Here is a 23856-nt window from a genome sequence, read left to right as displayed (position 1 = left end):
CTACTTAAAGAATGATGATGAATATATGGGGTGGGGTACCCAAAAATTAAAAAGGGATAACCACAATCAAGACATATTATATTGATATTGTGGTTCGAATATAAAAGAAGATAAATGGACAAATAGATAAAATTTTCAAACACAATTTTTTTTGGGTTTCAAGCGAATTGAATTTCTAGCCCAAAAGTAGCGAGATTTATAACATTATAGCCCAAAAACACGCCTCGCGGGGTTTTAGTAACTTGTCCCGCGAAGCTGAAAATTTTATAGCCCAATTGGCGGGAAATAGCCCAACCTGGCAACACTGCGCGGACGTACCAACGTCAACCCTGGCAGGTTGATTGTAAATTGTAAAACAGACAAACAAAAATTGTTAATTCTCATATGTTTACGATAATTTTTTTCCCTGAATTCATGGAAAATAAAAAAAAAAATTTGTTTACTATAAATCGTGACTTTTTACTAGATTTCAGGAAATTTACTAGATTCTTTTTTTTTTTTTTACTAGATTTAATAAAATCCTACTGACGGTGGCAACCCTGAACCCTGGTCGTATTGAGCCAAACAAATTTAGTTGAATGAAATTATTGCTAGCTGAACCCGAAATCAGAATTATCATCTGTCAAGGCACGTCATGTTTTCAAAAATTGTTTAGTAAAGTATATTAAAAGATGCTTAAAAAAAAGTTTTCGCAAAATATTTATAATAATTTAAGACAAAAATAGTTTCAAACTTTACATCGTAAATCACAAGAAGTGATATGAACAAATTGTTAAAATATACATTTTGCAATAACATGGTTTTATGTGAATTGTTTTCTATAATACCATATTTCAAATTCTAGCACATATAAAGACTTGTAGTAAGTAAAACGCATACAATCAAAATATAACAGCAGAAACAAGGAGCAATTTGGAATTACCATAAAATCCTAATTCCTTTATATGTATATTAAATAAAAAAACATGATTTTTTCAATTGAAAGTGAGGGGCAAGATTAAAACTTAAAACAAACAAAAATTATTACGAATACGACGGGGGTTACTTCCTCCTAAATACCTCGCTCTTTACGCTAAAGTTTGACGTTCCGTTCCAATTATTCAGGAATGTCTCATGAAACACAAGGGCCGTTTAATAAACTTTATAAAGATCAAAAATAACAATCTTTGGCACTGTTCTATTAGCTGTAAACCACGAGAGATAGATGATAAAAGAAACTAATCAAACAGGTTCTTTCAGCGGAGAATTAGATTGCAAACAGTGGCTTCTCACTGTGTTTACAATATTGGAACTTTAGTTTTTTGTGGTTTAGAGGGGGGAAGGGAAAGGTACCTAGTTTAGGTTACGCTTTTAATATATTCTATGCTTTCTCCCCCCCCCCACTCCCATCCCCCTAATATACATATTTGCTTCTAAACTATTATATATCCATCATACTTTGATTTATTTCATTAGGAATAACCAAACTTCACTTCTCAAGTGGCTTACAGCTAATGGAGCAGTACCTAATCTTTTTTTAAAGGGTCCCAAAACTTTAGCGTGAAGAGTGAGCAATCCCCTCATATTCGTAATAATTTCTTTTCTTTTTAAGTTTTAATGTTGCTCCTTCTTTTCTCAGGCTCGTAGATTTTGATAAGTAACACTAAACTTAATGAATCTTATATATTTGGAATCCGCATAATAAGCAAATTCTTTCGATATATTTATTGATGTCAAAATTCCGTTTTTTAAACTGTCGCGGTTACTATCGAGCCACATCGCTGGTTAGGCTACTTACAGTTCGTTGCTACGAACCGCCTGACCGTTCCTCAAAAGTTTCTTCTTCCTTGATTCCATGTGTAAATTAAAACTTAAGTTACTAGCCCCTCAAAACATTTTAAAAGATGTATAGCATGAAAGCACTTATACTTGTAGAATAAACTAATTGGTCCAAGTTATTACTTTAAAGCTACCAATCGCTTTTCTATAATCAACCTTCTATTTGGGGTGCTACTAAATAAAAGAAAAGTAAATCAGTCAATATAATTACGTACCCCGTCATTTCGGGTGACAAAATCTGATTCAAAATTAAACGTTCTTTGCAATTGTATTTTTTTTTTTTTATTGAACAATTTTTGAAAAGCTGACGTGCCTTGAAAGATGGTAACTCTGATTTCAGGTTTCAGCTTGTAATAATTTCATTCATCTAAAAGTGTTTTGGCTTAATATGACTGGGATTGCCACAGTTAGTGATTTTATCCTAAGATTTGGTGATTTCACTACGTCTGCGTTCCAGGCAGTGGTGTTCGTTGTTCAAGATTTTTTTTTTTCTATCTTACTGGTATGCTGTGTCGACATTTCGTTATCTAAACTCAATACAAGTTAGTTGAACATCAAGAAATTATACTCCTATAGTCTTACGAGGGGAAAATGATATTGATATTGGCTATGTCAAATTCCTTTGTCTGGTTTTTGATGATCTAGTTTTCGGAATGGATAGTAATAAAATTATTATGAAAGTAAAGAATACGCTGATACTGTTGAATGAAATACGAAGGTTACAGTTTCGTTTTATGACAAAAAATAAATGGATCCAAATGAGGAAAATAATTTCTTTCAGATAAACCATTTCACACCAAAAATACGCCAGGTCAATTAAAATATACCAAGACCTTAAATTTTCCCGCCAGTCACCATAAAAATACGCCAGATTGGCGGGAAATAATCCAATATGGCAACAGTACTTGAAACTCACAACATATATGAGTTGAATCAATCTAGATGTTGGTTGATCCAAATGTTGTGACGTCGAAGCCTCTGTCCGTGAAGTATGGAGCTCTAGTAACAGTTTGAAACCTCGATGCCAAGTAAGGTGATTCACTCAGGTCTATGAAACGAGCGGGGAAAATTCTATTTTAACTCATTTAATATTAAAATATACAGTTATTTTTTTTAAACAAAGCATTCCTCTTTAAGTTTGTTAAATTAACAGTGGCTCCAAAGTCGGCCACTACAGAAAATCTGTCACTTGTACGCGAGACTTGGGTTGGACCTAGAAAGGAAATAGGTTGAATCAATGTAAATTAATGTAGAGCCAAATTTATTGAAGTCAAGGCTTCTTTCCCTGAAGGCTGAGGCTCCCACAAAGGCAGAAGACCGGCGATAAAAATTAATGACGAATAAATATTTTAAAACTTATAAGTGGGTCAGATATTGGTCGTCAAAAATGTTCTAATTTGCCCAGGCTAGTTTTGCACAAATTTCGTGGAATATACATAATTTGACGTGAAACGTAAATTTGAGTTGAGTCAATTTAGGTTGAGCCAGTGAGTACGGAAGACTAGTTAACATTGGACCTTCGGTAATTTAGCATATAAGATATGGGAAAAAGGAACAGGGCCACTTTTACAGCAGTTCCTGTTGAGTCCATTTGAAAATTTGGAAAAGAATGTAATAATTGAGATTGTCAATCTACATTGTTATATGATTTCAGCTAACATTTGTCTGTAATAACAATTAGTCAAAATTATCTTGTTTTCAAGATTTCTCTTAGCTTTAAGTAAGTAGGTGTAGATAAAACTTGGTAAAATTTTGGCAGGTTCAGTAGACCAGCTAACTCCAGACTGGTACAGCTGACGGGCTTAAGGATTACCCTCCATTAAATTGTCAATTCTTAAAAAAAACAAGAAGGTGACAGTTTCGGGTAAATTATTTAAAAGCCGTAATATATCTCGAAACTTTGTTTTAGTAAACAATACGAAACCATGTCACTAAAAAAAAAAAAAAAAAAAAAAAAAAAGTCAATGTAAGCTCAGCCAGAGTCTACCCACCTTCAAACGGGTGCCGAGAGAAATTGGGGCAAAATACACAGGAAGGGTTGGATGATTTGCCCCTAATCGTGCATTGCACTCCCGGCCAAAGGCAGGTAATTAGGAGATCGGTGCCCGCGCTTTGTCGACCATTGGTCAGCATTCTTTTTTTTCTTTTTTTTTGGAGGTCATTTTAAGGTAAAATTGTAGATCAAGACTTTCCAATGTCTTGGAAAGTAGTTTAGTTACGCAATGAAACTTTTACTCTTGCTGATTTTTCGTAGGCCTACTTTTTAGACCGAAATTGGTGGCTATCTCTTAGTGGTACCAATTTTACCAAGAGGCAAGGGGGTCAGCACTCCATCCTACATTTTGACAATATGTTTCAATTTTTCTTCATTTAAATAAAAAATCGGTAATTATGCATTATGTGGGCACCGCTATAAACTGTATGTGGAATGTCAAACGGGAAATGCTACAGTCACCCGACAAAACCCGTCGAACAGCTATTTGCAAGAACTAAATTGATTGCAAGGCGTTATTTCTCATGGAGTTTACAATGTTTAAACGATTGTTTTTTGGGTTTTAGGGGAGGGAAAAAGGTACTTAGGTTAGGTTAGGTTACGTATATAATATATGCTACTCTTTACCGCTCATCCCCCTAATATGCCAATATATATATAGCCCAATTTTGTTTCTAAACTATTATATATTCATCCTATTTTATTTCATTAGCATTAACCAAACTTGACTTCCTTCGTGGTGCCCGCATAATGCATAAGTACCAAAAAATCTCCCTGTCCCTCTAGTTTTAAACAAAAAAAAAAACCTTTTTGTAGCTTGAACTAAAAGATGGGAAAAGATCTATAAGGGTAATCTATGTTGGTATTTACAAAGTATCTTTGTTTATTTTTTTTTTTAATAGCAAAATATTCTTGTGACAGAACTGTCGGCTCTGCTACAATGTCTCCAGGTTTTTGGTGACCTGAGCTAATATATAGGCTTACTGTCGTAACTGAGAGGATTATATTTTGAAATGTAAGAGCAAAAAACACAAAATTAATAAAGCTGAATACTTCTAGAAATAATCTAATGGATGCTTTGTGTAGAGACTATGATTTTTGACTTTGGTATGACTGCTCTTCCTCTATTCTAACATTTTATTTTCTTCTTGTATATTTTAGTTGGAGATTGATAGGGTATTTGTCCGTATATATTTGTCCTTTTGTTAATTTTGTTGCTTTTCGTTTTTTGTTTACTATCTTTAGTCAAGGAGTATGGGTAACTTACAAGAGTGGGAACTGGCGCTAATGCCAACAACAAAAACTATCAACATCATCTAGTGTTTGGTGACACATAACACTTTTTTCAGTGTAATAATAAGAATAATTAATTTAATCAGTATAACTGGTAAAATTGGAAATTAGAGTAGGCTAGTAATAACTGTCTGATTTCAGTTCCTGAAAGAAAAAAGATTGCAGAGCTTGAAAAGTCACACAGTGTTGCCAAACACTACATGGCACTGATAGTAAGTGCCAGTGCCCACTCTTTTAAGTTACCCATACTCTTTAACATTAAGAAGTAAAACTAACCCGAAAATATTAAGAATGGTCCAAATGAAAGAAAAAAAATTATTACCACTGTCAGTTTTACCAAGAGACTAAATAAGGATGTTTAAAACAAAGTGTTTTTAACTTACTGGCCTTCAGCAATTATTTCAGGCTAATAAACAATTCAACCGTGATTGTTATTAGCGGTTTTCACGGGATTATACATGCAAAAATCATCCAGGCATTTTGTAGCTATATTTCATATGACATCGCTCATTATCAATTTTCTTGTTGTGTCCTTCCATTCTAAAACAGTGAAATGAAAACCTCCTTTGTTTTAGATTTGTCAAATTCACCTATATTATCTCGAACATTTCTTCTGAAACTTCTGAAACTTTTTGTCGAAGGTGTATCTATATTTATTACTACTACCACTACTACTAACAAATCACTGCAGCACCAAGACACCTGAGGCCAATACAGCTACGCATGCCTCTCCTCCATCCCAATCTATTCAAAGCCTCACTCTTTACACCCTCCCAAGAAGTTTTCACTAATTTTACCTTGCTGTAGTGTTGCTATAGAATTGTTTAATTTAATTTTATACCTTCTCAATTTGACTTGAAAATTAAAACATAATATCATTCCCAAAATATTCTTTCTATGCTCTTTGAAAACTTGGATACATTTACTCTCTTTTGATTTATTTAAATTGTAAAAGCAGAAGCAGTAATAGTAGTAACCCCAAAAGTTACAACTTAATATACCCCCAGTCGTTTTCAATATATTGCTGAAGTGTCTTATTGGCAACCATACACACAGTACTTTTGAATTAGTTTTAAAGAAACACTTATTTTTAAATAATGGGTAAATTGCATAATTGTGGGGGTGGACATACGCAATATCTCTAGAGATATGGTTGCTGGATCGTTCTACTATGGTGAATAAAATGGTCGTTTCAAAATTTTGACTGGATGTGCTTGGAAAATGAATGGGCTTGGGAAGAGGGCTGCTTATCCTCCAATCTCTTTTGACTCTTGAAAATGGCACTAGAACTTTTTGACTTAGTTCAACATCCGCCTAATTATTCCTTGAAAGCTTCACCTTAATACTCCTAGCTTGCGCAGTAGTAATAGTTGTAGTAGGATCTGTAGCAGTATCCACATATCACTTTTGGTTTCTTCAACGTCCTCTTCAACACACACTGAAAGTTTAAACTTGATACCGCGAACCGTTCCTGAAGCATTTCTGATATGTCCTCTCAACAACCTGCGTGGGCATAGTTTGTTTCGATTTAGTTCCATGCAGTTTTAATATTTACCTTTGTTTTGCCTTTATACCCTTAGTATTAGTACCAGAAGCAGCAGTAGTAACAGTAGAATTAATAATCGTAGCCTTAGCTTTAGTGGCAGTAGTAGTAGTAAAAATAATAATAATAGTAGCAGTAGTAGTATGAGTAGAAGCAGTAGTAATTGGATGCAAATATTTTCTTTTGGTTAGTTCAACATCCCCCATAACAAACCCTGTTAGTATCAACTTCCAAACCAAACTGTTTCTAAGATGTTGTTATTGCGCCCTTTTGACAGCCGACACACAGACGGCGTGTTGTGATTAAGTGAATCTCTCCCCCACCCCCAAAGAAAATTCCTTGAAAATTTCACCTTCATACTCTTAGGCATAGTTGAAATAGTAGTCATAGTAGTAGTATTTGTATTACCAGTTGTAGTATTAATAGTAATAGCGGTAGCACTGGTACCAGCTGCAGTATTAACGTATTGTCTTTGCAAGTAGTGGCAACTTAAGTAGTAGTTGACGTAGTAAATTTAGGAGCGATATAAGTATTAGTAGTAGTGTGCATATATTGCCTTTTGGTCGGATGATTTTCCTTCTTTAGCATTCTCTGAAAGTTCCAACTTAATAACCAAATCAATTCTTGAGATAAGCTCTTTTGACAATGTGCATGCAGATAGCGTCTATTGACTTAGTTAATATTTTTCCTTAATATTGTGAATGAAGAAGTGCGGTAACAGTAGTAGTAGGGGTAGTAGTAGTAGTAGTGGTAGTTGTAGAAGTAGTGGCTGAAAACAAATTGTTGTCTTTTTGATCATTTCCCTTATCATTTCCTGAAAATTCCAAATTAATTAACAAGTCATTCCTGAGTTACGCCCTTTTGACAATCCGTATACACATAACGTGTTTTGATTTAGTTAAACACACCCCTCAACATTCTTTGAAAGGCTCACCTGAATTATCTTCTTTTTTTTTGAAAAAAAAAATTCAAACGTGCATACCTTTTTCAATAATATATACTATATGTAGACAATGAACGAATTGCCTAACTTACATCCCGTACTCTAAGGACTGTAGGGAGGTTGACATCCTCAAAGACATAATTTCTGAACCTTTCAACGGTGGTAAACAAAATTGTTTTCTTAAAATTTTGATCAGATGTGTTTTGGGGAATGATAGGCTTGTTTGAGAGGGGTTGGTCGCCTTCCTTTCACTTTTGACTCTTAAAAAGGGCACTAGATCTTCCGACTTCCAATCAAACGAGCCCCATCCCATTCGAAGTCTATACAACCATGTGTTCCCTTAAAATCTCATATGCCCGGGGCATAGCTTACAACCCTCGCCCCTGGGCTCTGGAGGGCTTTGTTCGCCCTTAAGGCATTGTTTTATGCTCTTTGGACTATTGTAAATGAAATGACCACCTCACAATTTTGATTGGATTCCCTCTGATCACTTCGACTCTTAAAAAAGGCACTAGAAGTCCTGATTTCCAATCCAGTTTGCCCCAACCGAAGTTTATACGACCTCCCTTTCCATAAAAACCTTATATGCCCCTGGGACATAACTTACATCCCTTGCACTGAGGGCTGGGGGGGGTGTCATTTTCAAAGATATAACTACAGGACTTTTCAACCATGCTGAACAAAATGGCTATCTCCAAACTTTGATCGGATGTATTTGGTGAAATGATGGAGGTAGGTGGGGGGGGGGGGGCTGGTTGCCCACCAATCACTTTTGACTATTAGAAAGAACACTAGACGTTGTAATTTCCAATTGAATGAGCCCCTTTTGAAGTTTCTAAGATAACTCCTTCTATACACAGTGTCCTTGTCTAAAACCCCCAAAAGGTGGGGGGGATAGCTGCCCTCCAATCCCTTTGTCTCTTAAAAAAGGCACTAGAACTTCTGATTAGCAGTTCAATGAGCACCATCCGAATTTTGTACGACCACACTTTCTATAAAAACCTTATATGCCCCCAAGGCATAACTTACAACCCTTGCCTGGAGGGATGTGGGGGGGGGTGTCATCCTCAAAGACTTAGTTTTCGGACCTTTCAACTAAGTTGGACAAAATGACTATCTCAAAATTTTGATTGGATGTGTTTGGGGAAATGATGAGTCTGGGGGGGGGGGAGCTGGTTGCCCTCCAATCGCTTTCGACTGTTAAAAAGAGCACTAGCCCTTTTGACTTCAAATTTATTGAGCCCTTTTTGAAGTTTCAACGACAACTTCTATACGAAGTGCCCTGATCTAAAAAAAGAAAAAAAAAGTAATAGTACATTGTGCCCACATCGCTCTATACTTAGCAGAGCTATTGCGCTGCCTATGATTGTTTTATTTTTCATCCCTTCCTCCTATTTTTAGAAATTGTATTTATTCGTCACTCCCATGCATTTGAATTTTTCTATTAAGTGATTAGAGTAAAACTACAGCATGAATTGGCCGTCCAAAATAAAAACATATTATAAAATAGGATTATCAGAGGTTTGAGTAAGAATGATGTCGATAGATGAAGCTGTGGATACATGACTTCTAAGATCCTTACAAAGTTTTTATTTTTCCTGACTCAAAACCCAGGTCTATGTCATTTTTTACATTTAAAATGTCTCTTCAAATTAGTGGTGAAAGTAAAGGGACTGGAGGTATAGACCCTTCTCAAATCGTATTTCATTAAATTTTGCAATTAGCAATGCTTCCTTTATTATATAAGAGGAATTGTGTAGTAGGACCAGTAATTTCAACTGAGAAGGGAAGAGGGCTTTGACCCCCTTAGCCTTTAAGGGTCATAGGAAGACTTTTTCATTTGACTCGAAGTTAGCTACTAGGATGAATACATTATGAAAATAATACTGACTTGTCTTGATTTTAAGAACCTTTGTCAGAAAAAAAATAATCCCCAGAACCCCTGTTACGTCTCATATCAATTGCCGTCTCTTAAAACTGAAATTTTATACTAATACTATTCTATTTAGGGCTGCCCAAATATATAATTTGCCAATTTTTTCGTACGAATACAGCCCACATTGGTCGCTCTTTTTTGTTGAAATTATGTTTTACTTTTAATTATTTAGCAACCATCTACTATGAAAAAAAAATTGCCAAGGGTATTTGGTAAAAATAGATGAGATACTAGCCCCTTTACGATTGGAAGGAAATTTCTTACGGTTTTTCTGCTTGGCAACGTGCCAGCGGTTTTTTTTCAGCCAACCAATCAGATAATTTGATTTTGCCTTTGAACTGTCTTTGTCAAGAATTTTATTGTCATAGTATTTCCAGAAGCTGTTGCAAACAGTCATCACAATCAATGTTTTTAATATTTTATTCCAACTTATTTATTTGCAAATCCTTCGTATATTTTTTTCAGGTTTGTGGGGCGGAGCCATGATTATAGTTTGCGGTTTCCTTGGACTTGTGGCTGGGAAAAATCATCGAAGTATGGTTTACATTGTTAGCTTCCTGATCACCTCCGTCTTAGAGCTAGCAATTGTTGGCCTGGTATTAGTTTTTACAACTACTGGACTAATCAAAGACTATAACACTCCAATGGGGTTCTTTATAGATAAAGAGGTATTCTTGACATTTGTCAATTTTATATTTAAATTAGATGATAACTAATTTATGCTAGTAAATTTTATACCAAAAACCGTTTCAACGTCTAAATTAAGAAGAAAACATTAATAAAGAAAAAAACTGGAGTTATAGTCAGATCTGAAGGTTCAACTATAGACTATATTCTGAATTGGGCATAAATACACAGCTTCAATGGAGAGGGTATAAATCTAAGAAAATAGCCGAAATAGGTCAATTGTTGGAAATCACAAATAAATGCCAGATTTCTAGGGCGATGAGAGGCAGCCAACCTGCATATATGCCCGAACTAAAAGCTGTTTGAGTATATTCCTGACTTGAGGTTCCAAGATCTGCGGCCAGTTTTTCAGTGAAATTCTGTTCTTTCTTGTGCACTTGCGAACCGTAAGTTTCAATATATGCCCATAATAGGTTGCCTACGGGAGTGAAGTCTGACTTTAGGCTTATCTCGATGAGTTGCAACCTGGAAAAGAGGTCAGGTATTTATCCTAACAACATCCATTTTTCTATGAAGATCTTATAAGATTCCGTGTTCTTGTGGGAAGTTCTATATTGGTAGGATTTATCAACAATTTGTTGAAAGATTTATTGAGTATCGTAATTCAATTGAAAAAACCCTACAATCAAGGAAGCCTCCCGAAACTTTTGTTTCAGCCTTAGCAGAGCATATTTGGTTTCATCCCGATCATTCTCTACAATTTGATGAGGCCTTAGCTATTTCAAATTATAGGGGTTTTGCTCAGTGGATGAGGGAAGCCATAGAAATTAAATAACATATGTTTGCTAATCTTTGAATAAATAGGGACACGGAAAATTTAAATATTGACTCAATTTATTATAATCTTTTGAAAAGTGAATCAACAGTCAATAAGGGAATTAAGATCTTAAATAATTACCAGGAGACTATTTTACCTACTAGACCAAAACGATTTGCTTCAGTAATAGCCAACAAGAGGATTATTTTGCAACAGAATAATTAACGTAATTTCAATTTCTTAGATTTTTACCTCAGTTGCTTTGGTGTTCTCTCTGAAGTAACTCTAAAAGCTTCATTTCAATACGTGGATTAGTTGCGCCAATTGTGTTTTATTGGTGGTGGTTTTGTTTGTTTTTAGTTTTAGTTTGGTTTTTTTTTTTTTTTTTTTTATCTTTTTCTTCTTGTGCTGAAGACGCCTTGTTTTGATGCAGGCGAATTATCCGCGTTGTTTTACATTTTTGTCTTTTCTCTTTACTGGCCTCAGTCTCGTTTGTCGTTTTTTTTATTTAGTTTTTTCTGTCCATTTTTCTATAACTTGTGCATTTTCCTGATGGGAAAAGGAGTCCAAACACCTTTGCTTATTACTAGACGCAGAATCGGTAACGTTTAATAGATGAGAAGGTGGCAGATTGAAGTACCTCCTACCTTTCAATCAAGATTTGTGAGCAGAGACAACATTCATCAGAGGTTAGCCAGGGCTGACAACCGTATACCAATGCTGACAGAAGCCTTTGTCCGTGTCCTTGTCTGGTATTCCACCCTTGTGGGAATTTCAAAACACTCTCTCAAAAGGGATGCACACCCTTGTAAGCTGAAAAATAAGACAGAATACAACAGTTTCCGACCTAAAGTGTTTTGCAGTTTATTTAAGCGCATCTAGCTGTTTTCTAGTTGAGTTAACCTTTTTCAAATCCCAAGACTAATATAATTCAAGGGTTATCTACAAGACTTTTACAGAAGTGCTGTCATATAACAAGAAAAGGTATATAGGTGTAATCAACTTCTCGTATTTGGTGTATTCCAGATTTAAACTATAGTGTTTTGCTGGGATCACTATTTGAAATTCTAAAGCTATCATTCTAGCTTCATTTGAAGAGTAGCGTTTCCCATTAAAAACCTGCTACTATCTTTCCCTTGCGATAGGTGATCATCAAAGAAACTATTTTTTAACTCCAATGGTTGGTTTCCTAGATACTGATTTAACGAACCTTACAGGGGACCCAGCATATCAATATTTTTAGTAAACCTGTTTTGAATATATTTCATTCAACTTTTAATTATTATGTTTTTTTACTGCATAGGATAATGGCAAGCCAGTAGAGTTCCTTGGAAAGATCCCACTTCGACAGCGTGCAGTAATCGTCAACGCTGTGCTTGTGGCAATGGCAACCTTGGAAATATTCCTGGCTCTCGCGTCAGTGGCAATTTGTGCTCGTGAAACCTGCCACTGCTCAAATATGAACTCGTCTCTGATTGGTTCACGTGCTAACTTATTAGAAATCGATACATCTCCTGAGGGTAGAGCTAAAGCCGATAGATTGGCTACCTGGATCAGGCAGCAAACATTTTACCAAAACCATCCGAATGTAAAAGTAAGTTGCATTAGTTGCATATTTAAAGCTTTGATTAAGAATTATACAAATACTGGATTTCCCACATTGGTTAGATGAGGTCCCAGGCTTCTTGGAATGATGCTTGGGGGGGGGGACATTGAGCCAGAGTTGATGAGATTAAGGCATCAAAACTTTCGAGGCGTATAAAAGAGCTATTCTTATTTTAAGTCTGAAGACAAACAGATATCATCTTCAATAGGAGAGGTCCTAGCTCCGTTTTCGCCTTCATCCTCAACTCTGAATTGTAATTTTTACTTAGTTAAGAACTCAAAACATTGTCACACAGAGCTAATCATTTATATTAAAAGTTTATTTTTCATTTATGTTCTCTTCTTGATTCCTTTTTAAAATAAGTATAATGTAACTAAATTTATCTGTGTGTGTAAATAAAAATATAAAATATATGTTAACCAGGAAAACTCATTGGGGAAAGAGAGGGAAGACGGTCCTGAATAAAGGAAATAGAATAAAGGAAATAGACGTTGTATGACTTCTGTATAGCTTCAAATTGGTATCTACATAACTGCATCTTCCTCTTTTTTTTATTTAAGATGTTGTATCACTGCTGAATATTTGCCCCTCGTGTAGCTACCCAGAGGCATGGTTCTAACAACCTTATAATCCAAATACAAATTAATTATGAAAGTAAATGAGTTGGCGAGATTCACCTTGGACTGTATTTTCGGCTATTTTTCTTGTTATTATTCTTACTTCGTTAATTTGTTTCTAGGCAGTTCCACAAGTGCATACAATATTTGGACCAGCTATGAATTATCCAAGGCGAACCCCATCTACCTATACAGTAGCACCTTCATCACTACCTCCCTCTTATTTTACCAATTTTGTTCCTCCACGATTTCACCAGCATCATGGCTTCCGTTCATGGCAAGCTAGTGAGGTGCAGCTGCCACCTGTTGATTATGATGTAAGCATTAATTTATTCTTAACTAGTGCAAATGCTATATATTTGAACCAAAATTTATTTTTTGGAAAAAGATGAAATTGTAAAAAAAAAACTGTTTCAAAACTTTGAGTTTATTTAACATCAAAATAAGTTGTTTCATTTTTTTATATGAAGAAGGTTCATTGGCAACAAGAACGTAAAGTCAGGCTAGAAACCCAGTAATTTGGCTAGTGCAGAACTTAAAAACCCTTTCAGAAGTTGGGAATGTTAACCTATTCATATTCTGATCCACAACTTTATTATTGATGATGGGAGGGGGGGGGGGCAGGTTTATAGTGCTCCCCTTTCCCCTTTTCGCAGACCTTTCAACTACGTTGAACAAAATGGATATCTCAAAATTTTGATTGGATGTGTTTACGGAAATGGTGGCCGTGAGAGGAGGTTACTTGCCCTCCAATCACTTTCGACTATTAAAAAGGACACTAGCCGTTTTAATTTCAAATCGAATGATTCCTTTTTGAATTTTCTACGACAAAGCTTTCTATAAAAATATACCTTACACGTCCCCAGGCCATAACACAAAGCCGTTGCTTTGAGGGCTGTGGGGGGAGTATCATCCTCAAAAACATAATTTCCAGAGTTTCTAAGTGAGTTGAACAAAATAGCTATCCGAATATTTTATTGTATTCTTTTGGGTAAATGGTAGGTTTGAGAAGGGTGTTAGTGATTCTCCAATTACTTTCGACTATTAAAAAGGGCACAAGCCCTTCTAATTTTCAATCGAATGAGCCCTTTTTGAAGTTTCTACAACATCACAATCTATAAAAACCTTATATGCCCCCAGGGCATAACCTACAACCCTTACCCCGAGGGCTCTGAGGGCGATTATCATCCTCGTGATGATAATCACGTGATGATGGGTGTGAGAGGGGGGGTTAGTTCCCCTTAAATCACTTTCGACTATTAAAAAGGGTACTAGCCCTTTGAATATCCAATCGAATGAGCACTTTTTCAAGTTTCTACGACAAAGCTTTCAATAAAAACCTAATTTGCCCCCAGGGCATAACTTACAACCCTTACCCTGAGGGTTTTGGGGGGAGTATCATCTTCAAAGATATAATTTCCGGAGCTTTCAACTACTTTGAACAAAATGGCTATCTCAAAATTTTGATTGGATGTGTTTGGGGAAATGGTGGGTGTGGAAGGGGTGCTAGTTGCCTTCCAATCACTTTCGACAATTAAAAGAACACAAGCCACTCTAATTTCCAATCGAACGAGCCCTTTTCGAAGTTTCTACGACAGATCCTTCGATACGAAGTGCCCTGGTCTAAAGAAAAAAAAAATACATTGTGCCAACATCGTTATTTACTGAGTCAGCGCTACTGCGCTGCCTATGATAAAGCTTCTATAGGCCTTGTGGGTAGAATATCCATGTAGCTTGGGTACCCGTTTGACTGACCGTACCTCAACCAGTAAGCTGTACGAAAAATATGGTTCAATCCCGCTTTCTAGGGCTATGATGAGAGACAAGAACACGTTCTGCAGATGAAAAGTGACAGATTGCCAAAGATTGTCCTTTTTTTCAACCAATTAGGGCCAGACAATATGCTGTTCGTTCCCGAATGGGATGGAAGTAGGGACACGGAAGGGATCATTTAAGAAGGGACATGGAGGAATTTTGGACTTCTTGGGAGGTTGCAAAGAGGGGTGTTAAATAGATTGAGATGGAGGAGGAACGTACGTAGCTGTACTGACGTCAGGTGGCTGGGTGCTGCATTAAGTTGAAAGTCGTAGTAGTAGTAGTAGTAGTAGTATTAGTAGTAGTAGTAGTGTTTGATTCAGCATTTGCTCGTGTTATGAGCAAGTGTTTGATTCAGCCGATAGAAGAACTTTAACGAAGGTACTTTCCTTTTATGGTACGCTAAATAAACGCATTCAAGTGATTAGTGCTAAATACGAGAATAATATTCCTGCGGTTAAAGTAAGAAATGAGGTTCGTAGCTGGTTTCGTTTTGAATCAGTAGGTAAGCAGGGTTGTGTTTTATCCATATTTATATAAATACTTTAAAATAGACTTTGTCCTAGGGAGCGCGACAAAGGCTCTGGGAGAGCATGGAATCAAATGGAAAAGTAAAGCTCTCTTGGAATTAAATTATATTGATGAGTTGAGTGTCCTAGATGAACATGTTAGCAAAATGAAGGTTTTGAGACTTCAGGGTACAAAAATAGGCTTGACAATTAAAGTTGAGAAGACAAAGTCGCTTAGACTGGTAATAATTGAAGGTGAAGAGGTGATGTTTGGTAAAGAGAATATCGATCAAGTGGACAGTTTCACTTAACTTGGTAGTATTAATACTGCTAGGTGGATGCAGTGAAAATGTTAAAAGTAGATCAGCCAAGACCAATGGTGTTTTTTCACAGTTGAAATTGTTTGGAAGAATAGGAAGGTAAGTCAGCGAATTAAGATTAGAATATTAGATGCTACAGTGATGACAAAGGTCAAGTATGGTTCTGAAACGTGGGCACTCTGAAGGACGGAGGAGGATTTGTTAGATGTTTTCCAGAGGAATTATTTATAAATTGCTTTTGGTTACCCGTCTGATTAAACGTATTTCAAATAGTAAGTAGTGCGAAAATGTGATTCTATCTCATGTTCTAGGCTATAATGAGAGAAATATTGAAATAGATAGGAAATGTTCTGCGGATGAAGAATGACAGATTGCCAAAGATTGTCCTTTTTGGCCCACCATCTAGGGCTAAACAAAAAGCAGGTCGTGCCCAAATGGGGTGGAAAGAGGTCGTAAGGAAGGAATTAATTGAAACTGCAATTTATTGGGGGGGGGGGGAGGGGTAAAAAGGAAGGCTTTGAAAAGATGCGCAGCTGTGTTGGTTTCAGGCGGCTTGGTGCTGCAGTTAGGCGTTAGTAGCAGTAGGAGTAGTTATTGTAAGCAAAAATTATAGCAACGTAAGTAAATAGTTTTGCAAGTTGTAGGGTTTCTTCTCTTCACATTTAAGTTTAATATCAAAACTCCTACAATTTTGAATTCTGAAAATTGTCCATCTAAGGGCTATTTTCGCTGAGTCTAAATAAAATTTGGGTCAGACATGTCAGATGCGATTTTTTTTTTACAAAAGTGGATCTGAAATGTTTTTTTTTTTATTTCACACGCGAATATTCGGATAAGGTATAAGAAAACTTATTCGACATAAAATTTTGTATTATCAATTGCAGAACGCTTATTAGCAAATATTTTGTCTGAATAAACAAATTTTCATGCATTTTCAAAAAAGAATTGTCTTTAAGAGTGAGCAAGCGTATCAAACAGTTCCTGTGGCAAGTAAGCTAAGCAGCAACTAAGGTAAGGAGTAAGGAAGGACTGTAAGTAAGGAACGATGCGGCTCAACGATGCGGATGCATGTTTTTTTTTCCAGGGGTGATGGTATCTACCCAGAGGTCCTAGAATGTCGGGAGGAGGCTCATTGGAACGGAAATTAACCCACGCCCCTTTTTTCACAAAACTGTCTGATCAAAATTTTGAGATAGTCATTTTGTTCAACTTGGTTGAAAGACCCAATAGCTGTGCCTTCGGAGATAACATGACCCCCCACTACCCCTGGGAAAGGTCTTCATATTATAAAATTAACCCATTGTTTACGTATAGTATTTGTTACTGGGAATTATGCATATATTTTTCGGGTGGGGGGAGACAAATTTTCTGCTGGGGAGGGGGGTGGTGATTTTCAATTGGGATTGAAGTTTCCATGGGGTTAACTTATCAGGGGAAATTTTTAACTAGGGGAATTTGCCAGAATACCTTTACGAAATTCTTTTTATATGTCTTGCTTTCTCTTTGCTGACTCAATTTTACACGTGGAGATCTTAAGGGTAATTTTCCAGGGTAAATTTTAACCTGGAATGAATTTTGTAGAGGATGTGTCCGTTGGGAGGGGGATTTTTCCCTGAAGCTGGAGCCATATATCCTGGCATTAAAAAAAAAAGATCCGAAATTAAATAAAAACAACAAGTTTTTAAACTGAAAGTAAGGAGCAAAATTAAAACTGAAAACGAACAGAAATTATTACGTATATGAGAGATTTTGCCCCCTCCTCAACACATTGCTCTTCACGCTAAATTTTGAATTTTGTCCCAATTCTTTAAGAACGACTCCTGATGCACAGGTCTAGTTTAATTTAAACAGTAAGGAGCTTAAAAAAAAATGAAAGACTTCAGTGGGAAGAGCGAGGTGTTGAGGCGGGAGATAAACTCCTCATATACGTAATAATCTCTGTTCTTTTTAAGTTTTAATGTTGCTCATTAATTTCAGTTAAAAAAACTTGTTTTTTATTTAGTCGCTATCTAGCAATGATACTACAGTTGAATTTTAAAGATGGCATTATTATAATCTTTTATATTGACAATTTAGTTGGAAGCTATTGGATTAGAATAAATTGAATTTTCATTGAAAATTTTAATCAGGGTCGCCGATTGGAGGGATTGCCCCTTATATTTTGAATTTTGTGTTTGGTGTTTCCTTTGGAAAAAATTTACCCCTTTCCCAAGCTTTCGAAAAAACTAGATCTTATTTTTTTTTTTTTTAGGAAAATCCCTCTCCCTACATTTACGTGAATATGCGTCCCTAATTCTGTATAAATTCTATAATAACCGGTTTAATATTGATATTTTTTTAAGAATTTGGGCAAATTTAAATTTTGCCGCAACAAAAAAAAAAAATTATTTTGAAGGAAGGTCATGCTAATCATTTATAGTCTATATTGCTTGAATTATTACATGCACGGGAGTTGTATTGTGAAAAAAGCTGTATCGGTTCATGAATAAAATATCTCACCAAACTATTACAACTTTTTAGGTTGAGTTCCAGATTATCCCAAGGCCGTACCCAAAGGAAGGATTAGGGGGTTTGAACCCCTCCCCCCCACCCGAAATTTTTGTTTCACTTGTAAAAACGTAACAAAAATGGATATAAACAAATTTTGTATGCGTTTTTGAGGTTTTTTGTGTAAAACCCCTCTCCCCCCCCCAAAAAAAAAAATCTTTGAGTAAAACCCTCTCCGAAAAAAATCCTGGGTACGCCCTTGGATGGTGCAGTTTCGTGTAACGGGAACAAACTTTAAATATACAGTCGATAAAAACATTAAAAATCTATTCAATCTAATCTAGAACAATTTAATCTAATGTTATTTGACAAAAACGAGAAAATATTTAAAATAAAATCAAACGAGTGTATTTTTCAGTCATTAGAAAAAAATGAAGCGAAAGGAAAAAACAGATATTTTGGCCTTAGTCCTCCGGCCTTAGTCCTTAGGCGTAGACCTCTGCCAAGCAGTCCTTAGTGTTCAAAACAAAACTAAAAACAGCAACAACAAAAACACATACAAAAGAAAACTAACCCCTCTAGTGTTGTCCACAAGGTGATGCCAGGTGCCTGACATTAGATAGCGCTCTAAGGGAAGCGAAAATGCGCCATTGGCACATTTCCGCTATAGATTTTTTGGGTGGAGTTCGAAATTCAGGGTAAATTAGATCTTGCAGGGATGAGTGCAAAAAAAAAAAAAAAAAAAAAAAAAAAACAGAAATTCAGAGACAACATTACCAGATAGGCGCAAATTGTGTGAATTTTGCTTTTCAGAATACTAGAACTCAAAATTGGTAGGATTCAGTCTTCATTGACAGATTTTGGCACCATATTCTGAAATCTGAAGCAGTGAAGTATTTTTTGACTTATTACATGCGCTTTTTTGGTCGAAATTTTCTGTTCTCAGTCTCTGGCTTGACAAGAAAGATATTTTCCTCAGTTCCCTGGTATGTCAGAGAATTAAATAAAAGCGGCAATTAAAGAGGATCTAACAAAAAAATACTTGCCAATATCTAAGGTGGTATTTTACATTACTTTCTGGCTGATATGCTGAATTATTCCCTATCAACAATAGAAATTGTGATTAAAGAACAAAAAAAAGAAATAGGTCCTCAGTATATTGGTCTTGCAATATAGATAATTTATACAAAAACGTGAAAGTTAAAGGCGCGTTTGATAAATATAACTAATAGACAGGATTTTCTAATTAAGAACTAAACAGATGCATGATTCATGAAGGTCATTTCTCTGCAAAATATCGTTTAGGTAAGTTACATTAAAGTTTATTTCTTTATACAATGTCAGTATGGCACTGCAATTCTAAGCTGCAAAAAGATTTAAATTCTCAAACTTAGTTATGAGAACAAAATGTTTCATAGCTTTCAAAATATAAATTAGAACGACAAGAACAACCAAGTCAAAGATAAAAAATTAGACCGGCCGTTATTAATTCAATTATATATAAAATTGCAGGCCAAAGACAATAATCTTAGATTTATGTCATGAAACTAAAGCCAAAGACACACATATGAGACAAAATTGTACTTGGCAAGGTCCTTCAACAGTTCCGATTGCTATTTTATTTGTGTTTTCCTTTTAATGAACTTCCGATTAGTTATGTACATTTTCTAATCATGTATTGTATTTATCTTCGACTAGTATTCAAGATCATTTTTAAAGTTAAAACAAGTTAAGCAGCAAACCCTCCTTCTATATCACCCAAAATTTCCTCAAGAGGAAATTTTCAAAATTTTCAAAATTTTCTTCATCTTCATTTTCATTGTCATTGGATGGTGTTTTTGTGTCATACATGTAAATGTATCTATTCAGCATAGTGGGTGTAGGATCAAAGTCCCTGTAGCACTTTCCCGGGCAATTTAGCCAAAGTCGGATGGTCACAGTAGAGTTAAGCATTTTAAGCTGCATCCTGTTTCGAATTTTGTACTTGACAAGACTCATAACAGAAAAGACTCTCTCGACGAAGGGGTTGCTGATGGGTAAGCTTAAAACAGAAAGAGCTGCTTGAGCTATGTCGAACAATGGTCAGCTTTTCCCACTCTTTTCTGTATTTTTATCAAAATTTTGACCACTTTCCCATATCTGGTTTTTCACGCTAAGGATAATTCACGTTTTGATAATTTAAATTTAGGTCGTCATGGAACCTGGCATGCGATATGAGAATTCGTACGCGGTTTTGGAAATTCCGTCTGTCTTTATAGACAGATTCCTGAATCTGTCAGAAGTTGTCAGTAAACACAAGACTTTAAGATTTTGAGTTTTGTCATTGTTATTGTGAAGGCAAAATGCGCCCACTTTGCGCTGAATTTTTTTGACAAGCGCGAAATCGGCGGAATGCGCCAATTTGAAGAATTCAATGCGCAGTCAACTCAAAAAAGCGCCCTCATGGCGCAGATGCGCGCCACCTGGCACCACAGGTCCACATGGTTTCCTTTTTCAAACTATTTTTTGCATAAGAAGCATCGCAAAAACCATCGGGAACAGAGAATTTCCGTCATAGATGTGACATTTTCTCTGCTATAAAACTTTTAATAGCTTGCAGATATTTTCTCTCATTTGGTAACTTGATAAGTTGTAAGTCTGATTTTAAATCTGCTGAAAGCTCCGAAGTTTTTTAAATTTTTTTTTTCTAATCGTGTCGAATGAGTGGTCATAGAATAATGGTATGGCCCGTAATGGTAATTTCAAGTTCAAGTGCCCTTTAAAAGTAGCAAAAGAAATCTTAAGACGGCAATTTTCAGTTTTTGCTAAATTGTGCCACAGAGCAAAAATTTTGGCCTGGCCATATTTTTATGGGGACGAAAAAAAAAAGAAGTTCATTCACAATGAATGGTCATTATAGACAGTTTATACAAAAATACTGAAGGTTATGCATGATTAAACATTTGCATACAATGTATTAAGGGGAGGTAAGGGGAGGTAAATGAATCTTGTTTCTTGGGGGGATGAGTGTCTGGAGCCTTAAAAATTACAATTATACCAAATTTTTTCCAAAAAGTCCTTCAGAACAGTTCAGAGCAGGCAAATGGACAGTGTAGCTCCTGTTAGTTTGAAGTAACACATTTGGACTAAACATGCAATCAGAATACTGAAAGGCAGTGGTGCCATTTTCTGTGGGGGAGTATTTGCCCTCTTCTTCAGATTTTTTCCCCTCCCTTAGATTTTCAAAAATGCCCTTTTGGGGTTATTTACATAAGAAAATCCTTTTTTGCATGTTCATTAAAAAAAAAAAACATGCGTCAACTTGCTTCCTTCAAGATCTTGAAAAATAGATTTGCCCCCCCCCCTCTTTAAATTTTCTGATCAGATGCTACTGCTCGGGGATGATAGTTCAACTGTTTTCATAAGCTTTTCGAGTGTGAAGCAAAAGATTTCATGCATATGCTTACCTTTACGACAAAAGAAGGGGTGAGAGGCATCACGAGAGACAATATTTGTCTGATGAATTTTTCCAAGATTTTTCCTTGGAATAGGAGGGGGTTAACTAATACGAAAAAAATATTTTAAAACCTGAAATGTTCGATTTTTCATAGAGGGGAGGGGGATGAAAATAGTCCACAGTGAAGCCGTTTAGAAGTGAAAATTTCTAAAAAATTAGTCCCCTGAAATTTTCCCAAGAAACTTGTTTTTAGTAGTTCTACTTTTCAGTGAGTAATTATTATTTTCGAAGTCTCTTTTTACACGATAGTCCAAATTTAGTCTAAAAAGTGAGGGGGGAGAGGATGGTTGCAGCCCTGTCATCCTCGTGTTGAAGATAGTATAGAATTTAATACTTAAAAAGGGTAGGAATTAAATTCAGAAAACAGTTTTGTTCAAATGAAAGTAAAGAGTGAGGGTAAAACTTCAAAAGGAGCAGAAACTATCCTACATATGAAGGGGGAAATGTCCCCTTAAACACTGCTAAGAGTAGGGCTTAAAGAGCAGAAGAGGCGAACACGCGTAACTATCAAAACCATCAGAAGTGGCAGGATATCACCTTTATTGAGAGCATGGATAGGGCATCCAAATATGTAAGTGCTCTTGTTTGATGTATTATGAAAGTAAGCATCCATATACAATATTGCTGATTTTAGGGGGACGGGGTGATCTTAACCCCTTTGCTGCACCTTATTTATCCAATTATCTACCTCTAATACAGCTTATACTGTCTCTTTGCATAATTTAGCTTTCTCTTACTTTTAGATTACAAGCCAAAAGGAACAAAACCAAACAGTGAAGAAGAAAAGACGAAGGTCAAAACGAATTGAAACACCGACATTTAGTGATACCCTTAGCCAGATTTATACAGGATTAGACAGAGATATTGCAGAAGAATTCATTCAGCAAACCATGGACCCATCTAGGTCATTGACGATACGAAATATAATTTTAGACAGAGAAAGTGGAATTTCAGATTACGAAGTTTGATATAGCCATTTGATTGCCAAAGTCCTTCAATAAGTATTTTGCTCTTGCTACAAGCTTGGTACCCAGGCAGGCCAGACATCATGTATTATAAAAGAAAGTGCTTAAACAATCTTCCAAGAAATTACGAAGAATCCGGGCCAACTGAATGGGAACATTTTTGATGCCTAATTCCGGGAAGAAAAAGTGTCATATTTTATCCTTATCCTTTGCCGACTTTGATATAGCCAGCTAGTATTCCTAGCCTTCAAACTAGGACTTACAGTAAATTTCCAGAATACCAAGCAAAGTGTCAGCTAAAATTTGATCTAGATGTAAGGTCGGTAAATATTTCAATAAATAAGATGACTTACAAATAAAGTGAACATACAACTCGATGCCTTTTTTTATGCTCTTTACGAATATAGTAATAACTTTTGTCGCAAATGAACTTTACCCCCCACCCCTATATATATCAATTCAGGAGATATATTTGCACATTAGGGGGAGTGGGTGTAAAGTTTAAACTTACCTCTCATTTGCATCAGAAATAAACTTTATCCCCACCCCTCACCCCCCAAATTTGAAAATATATACCCTGAATTGGTATATATAGGGGTGATGGTAAAATTCATTTGTGACAAAAATGATTACTATATTTGGAAAGAGCATAAAAAAAGGCATCGATCGGTATGTTTACTTTACTCGTAAGTCAATAATAGGAACTGTGAAATATTTACCGCAAGGTCTACAACTGCTTTCTGGGCTAACTTTCTAAAGAAAGTCATAGTCATCTAAATGTAGTCCAGAAATCAGTTCACATGCTAAATCCTGAAAATTATCTCAGCTACTTATTTTTCAAATATTAAAGAAAGTTCGTCCGTAAAGCGACAGTTTACCAAATTAGCTTTCTAATATCATACTCTTTAACGCCTAAATGTTTATATCTCTGCTTGAAACTCATGATAATTCCTGGGAGAGAAACCTTCTAAGACCACCTTATTGGCTGCTTCAACATCTTTTTGAAGAGGGAGGTTGGTAGCTTAGACACAGAGCCTTCTGGGGCCCAAAATATTCAGAGCGTCCCTTCAG

At 35.8% G+C, this 23856-nt stretch overlaps 1 protein-coding gene across 4 annotated transcripts in view; it reads left to right on the top strand.

Moving 5' to 3' along the window:
• LOC148941979 (uncharacterized) overlaps positions 1-23389 on the top strand; it is a 91535-nt gene extending 68146 nt beyond the window's left edge. For all 4 annotated transcript variants that reach the window (XM_089103048.1, XM_089103049.1, XM_089103051.1 and 1 more), the window contains exons 4-7: positions 9992-10194; positions 12274-12564; positions 13316-13510; positions 22564-23389. In XM_089103048.1, the coding sequence (XP_088959174.1) occupies positions 9992-10194; positions 12274-12564; positions 13316-13510; positions 22564-22788 (914 nt within the window). In that variant the 3' untranslated portion in view covers positions 22789-23389. The remainder of the gene's footprint in view (positions 1-9991; positions 10195-12273; positions 12565-13315; positions 13511-22563) is intronic.
• Positions 23390-23856: the final 467 nt, after the last annotated feature.

This window comes from Artemia sp. Qi Xiang Cuo, chromosome 17, assembly GCF_049724085.1.
Source record: "Artemia sp. Qi Xiang Cuo chromosome 17, ASM4972408v1, whole genome shotgun sequence".
NCBI classification, from domain to species: Eukaryota; Metazoa; Arthropoda; class Branchiopoda; order Anostraca; family Artemiidae; genus Artemia; species Artemia sp. Qi Xiang Cuo.
The sequence above is the reverse complement of the archived record's forward strand: the minus strand, read 5'-3'. Positions and strand labels throughout refer to the sequence as shown.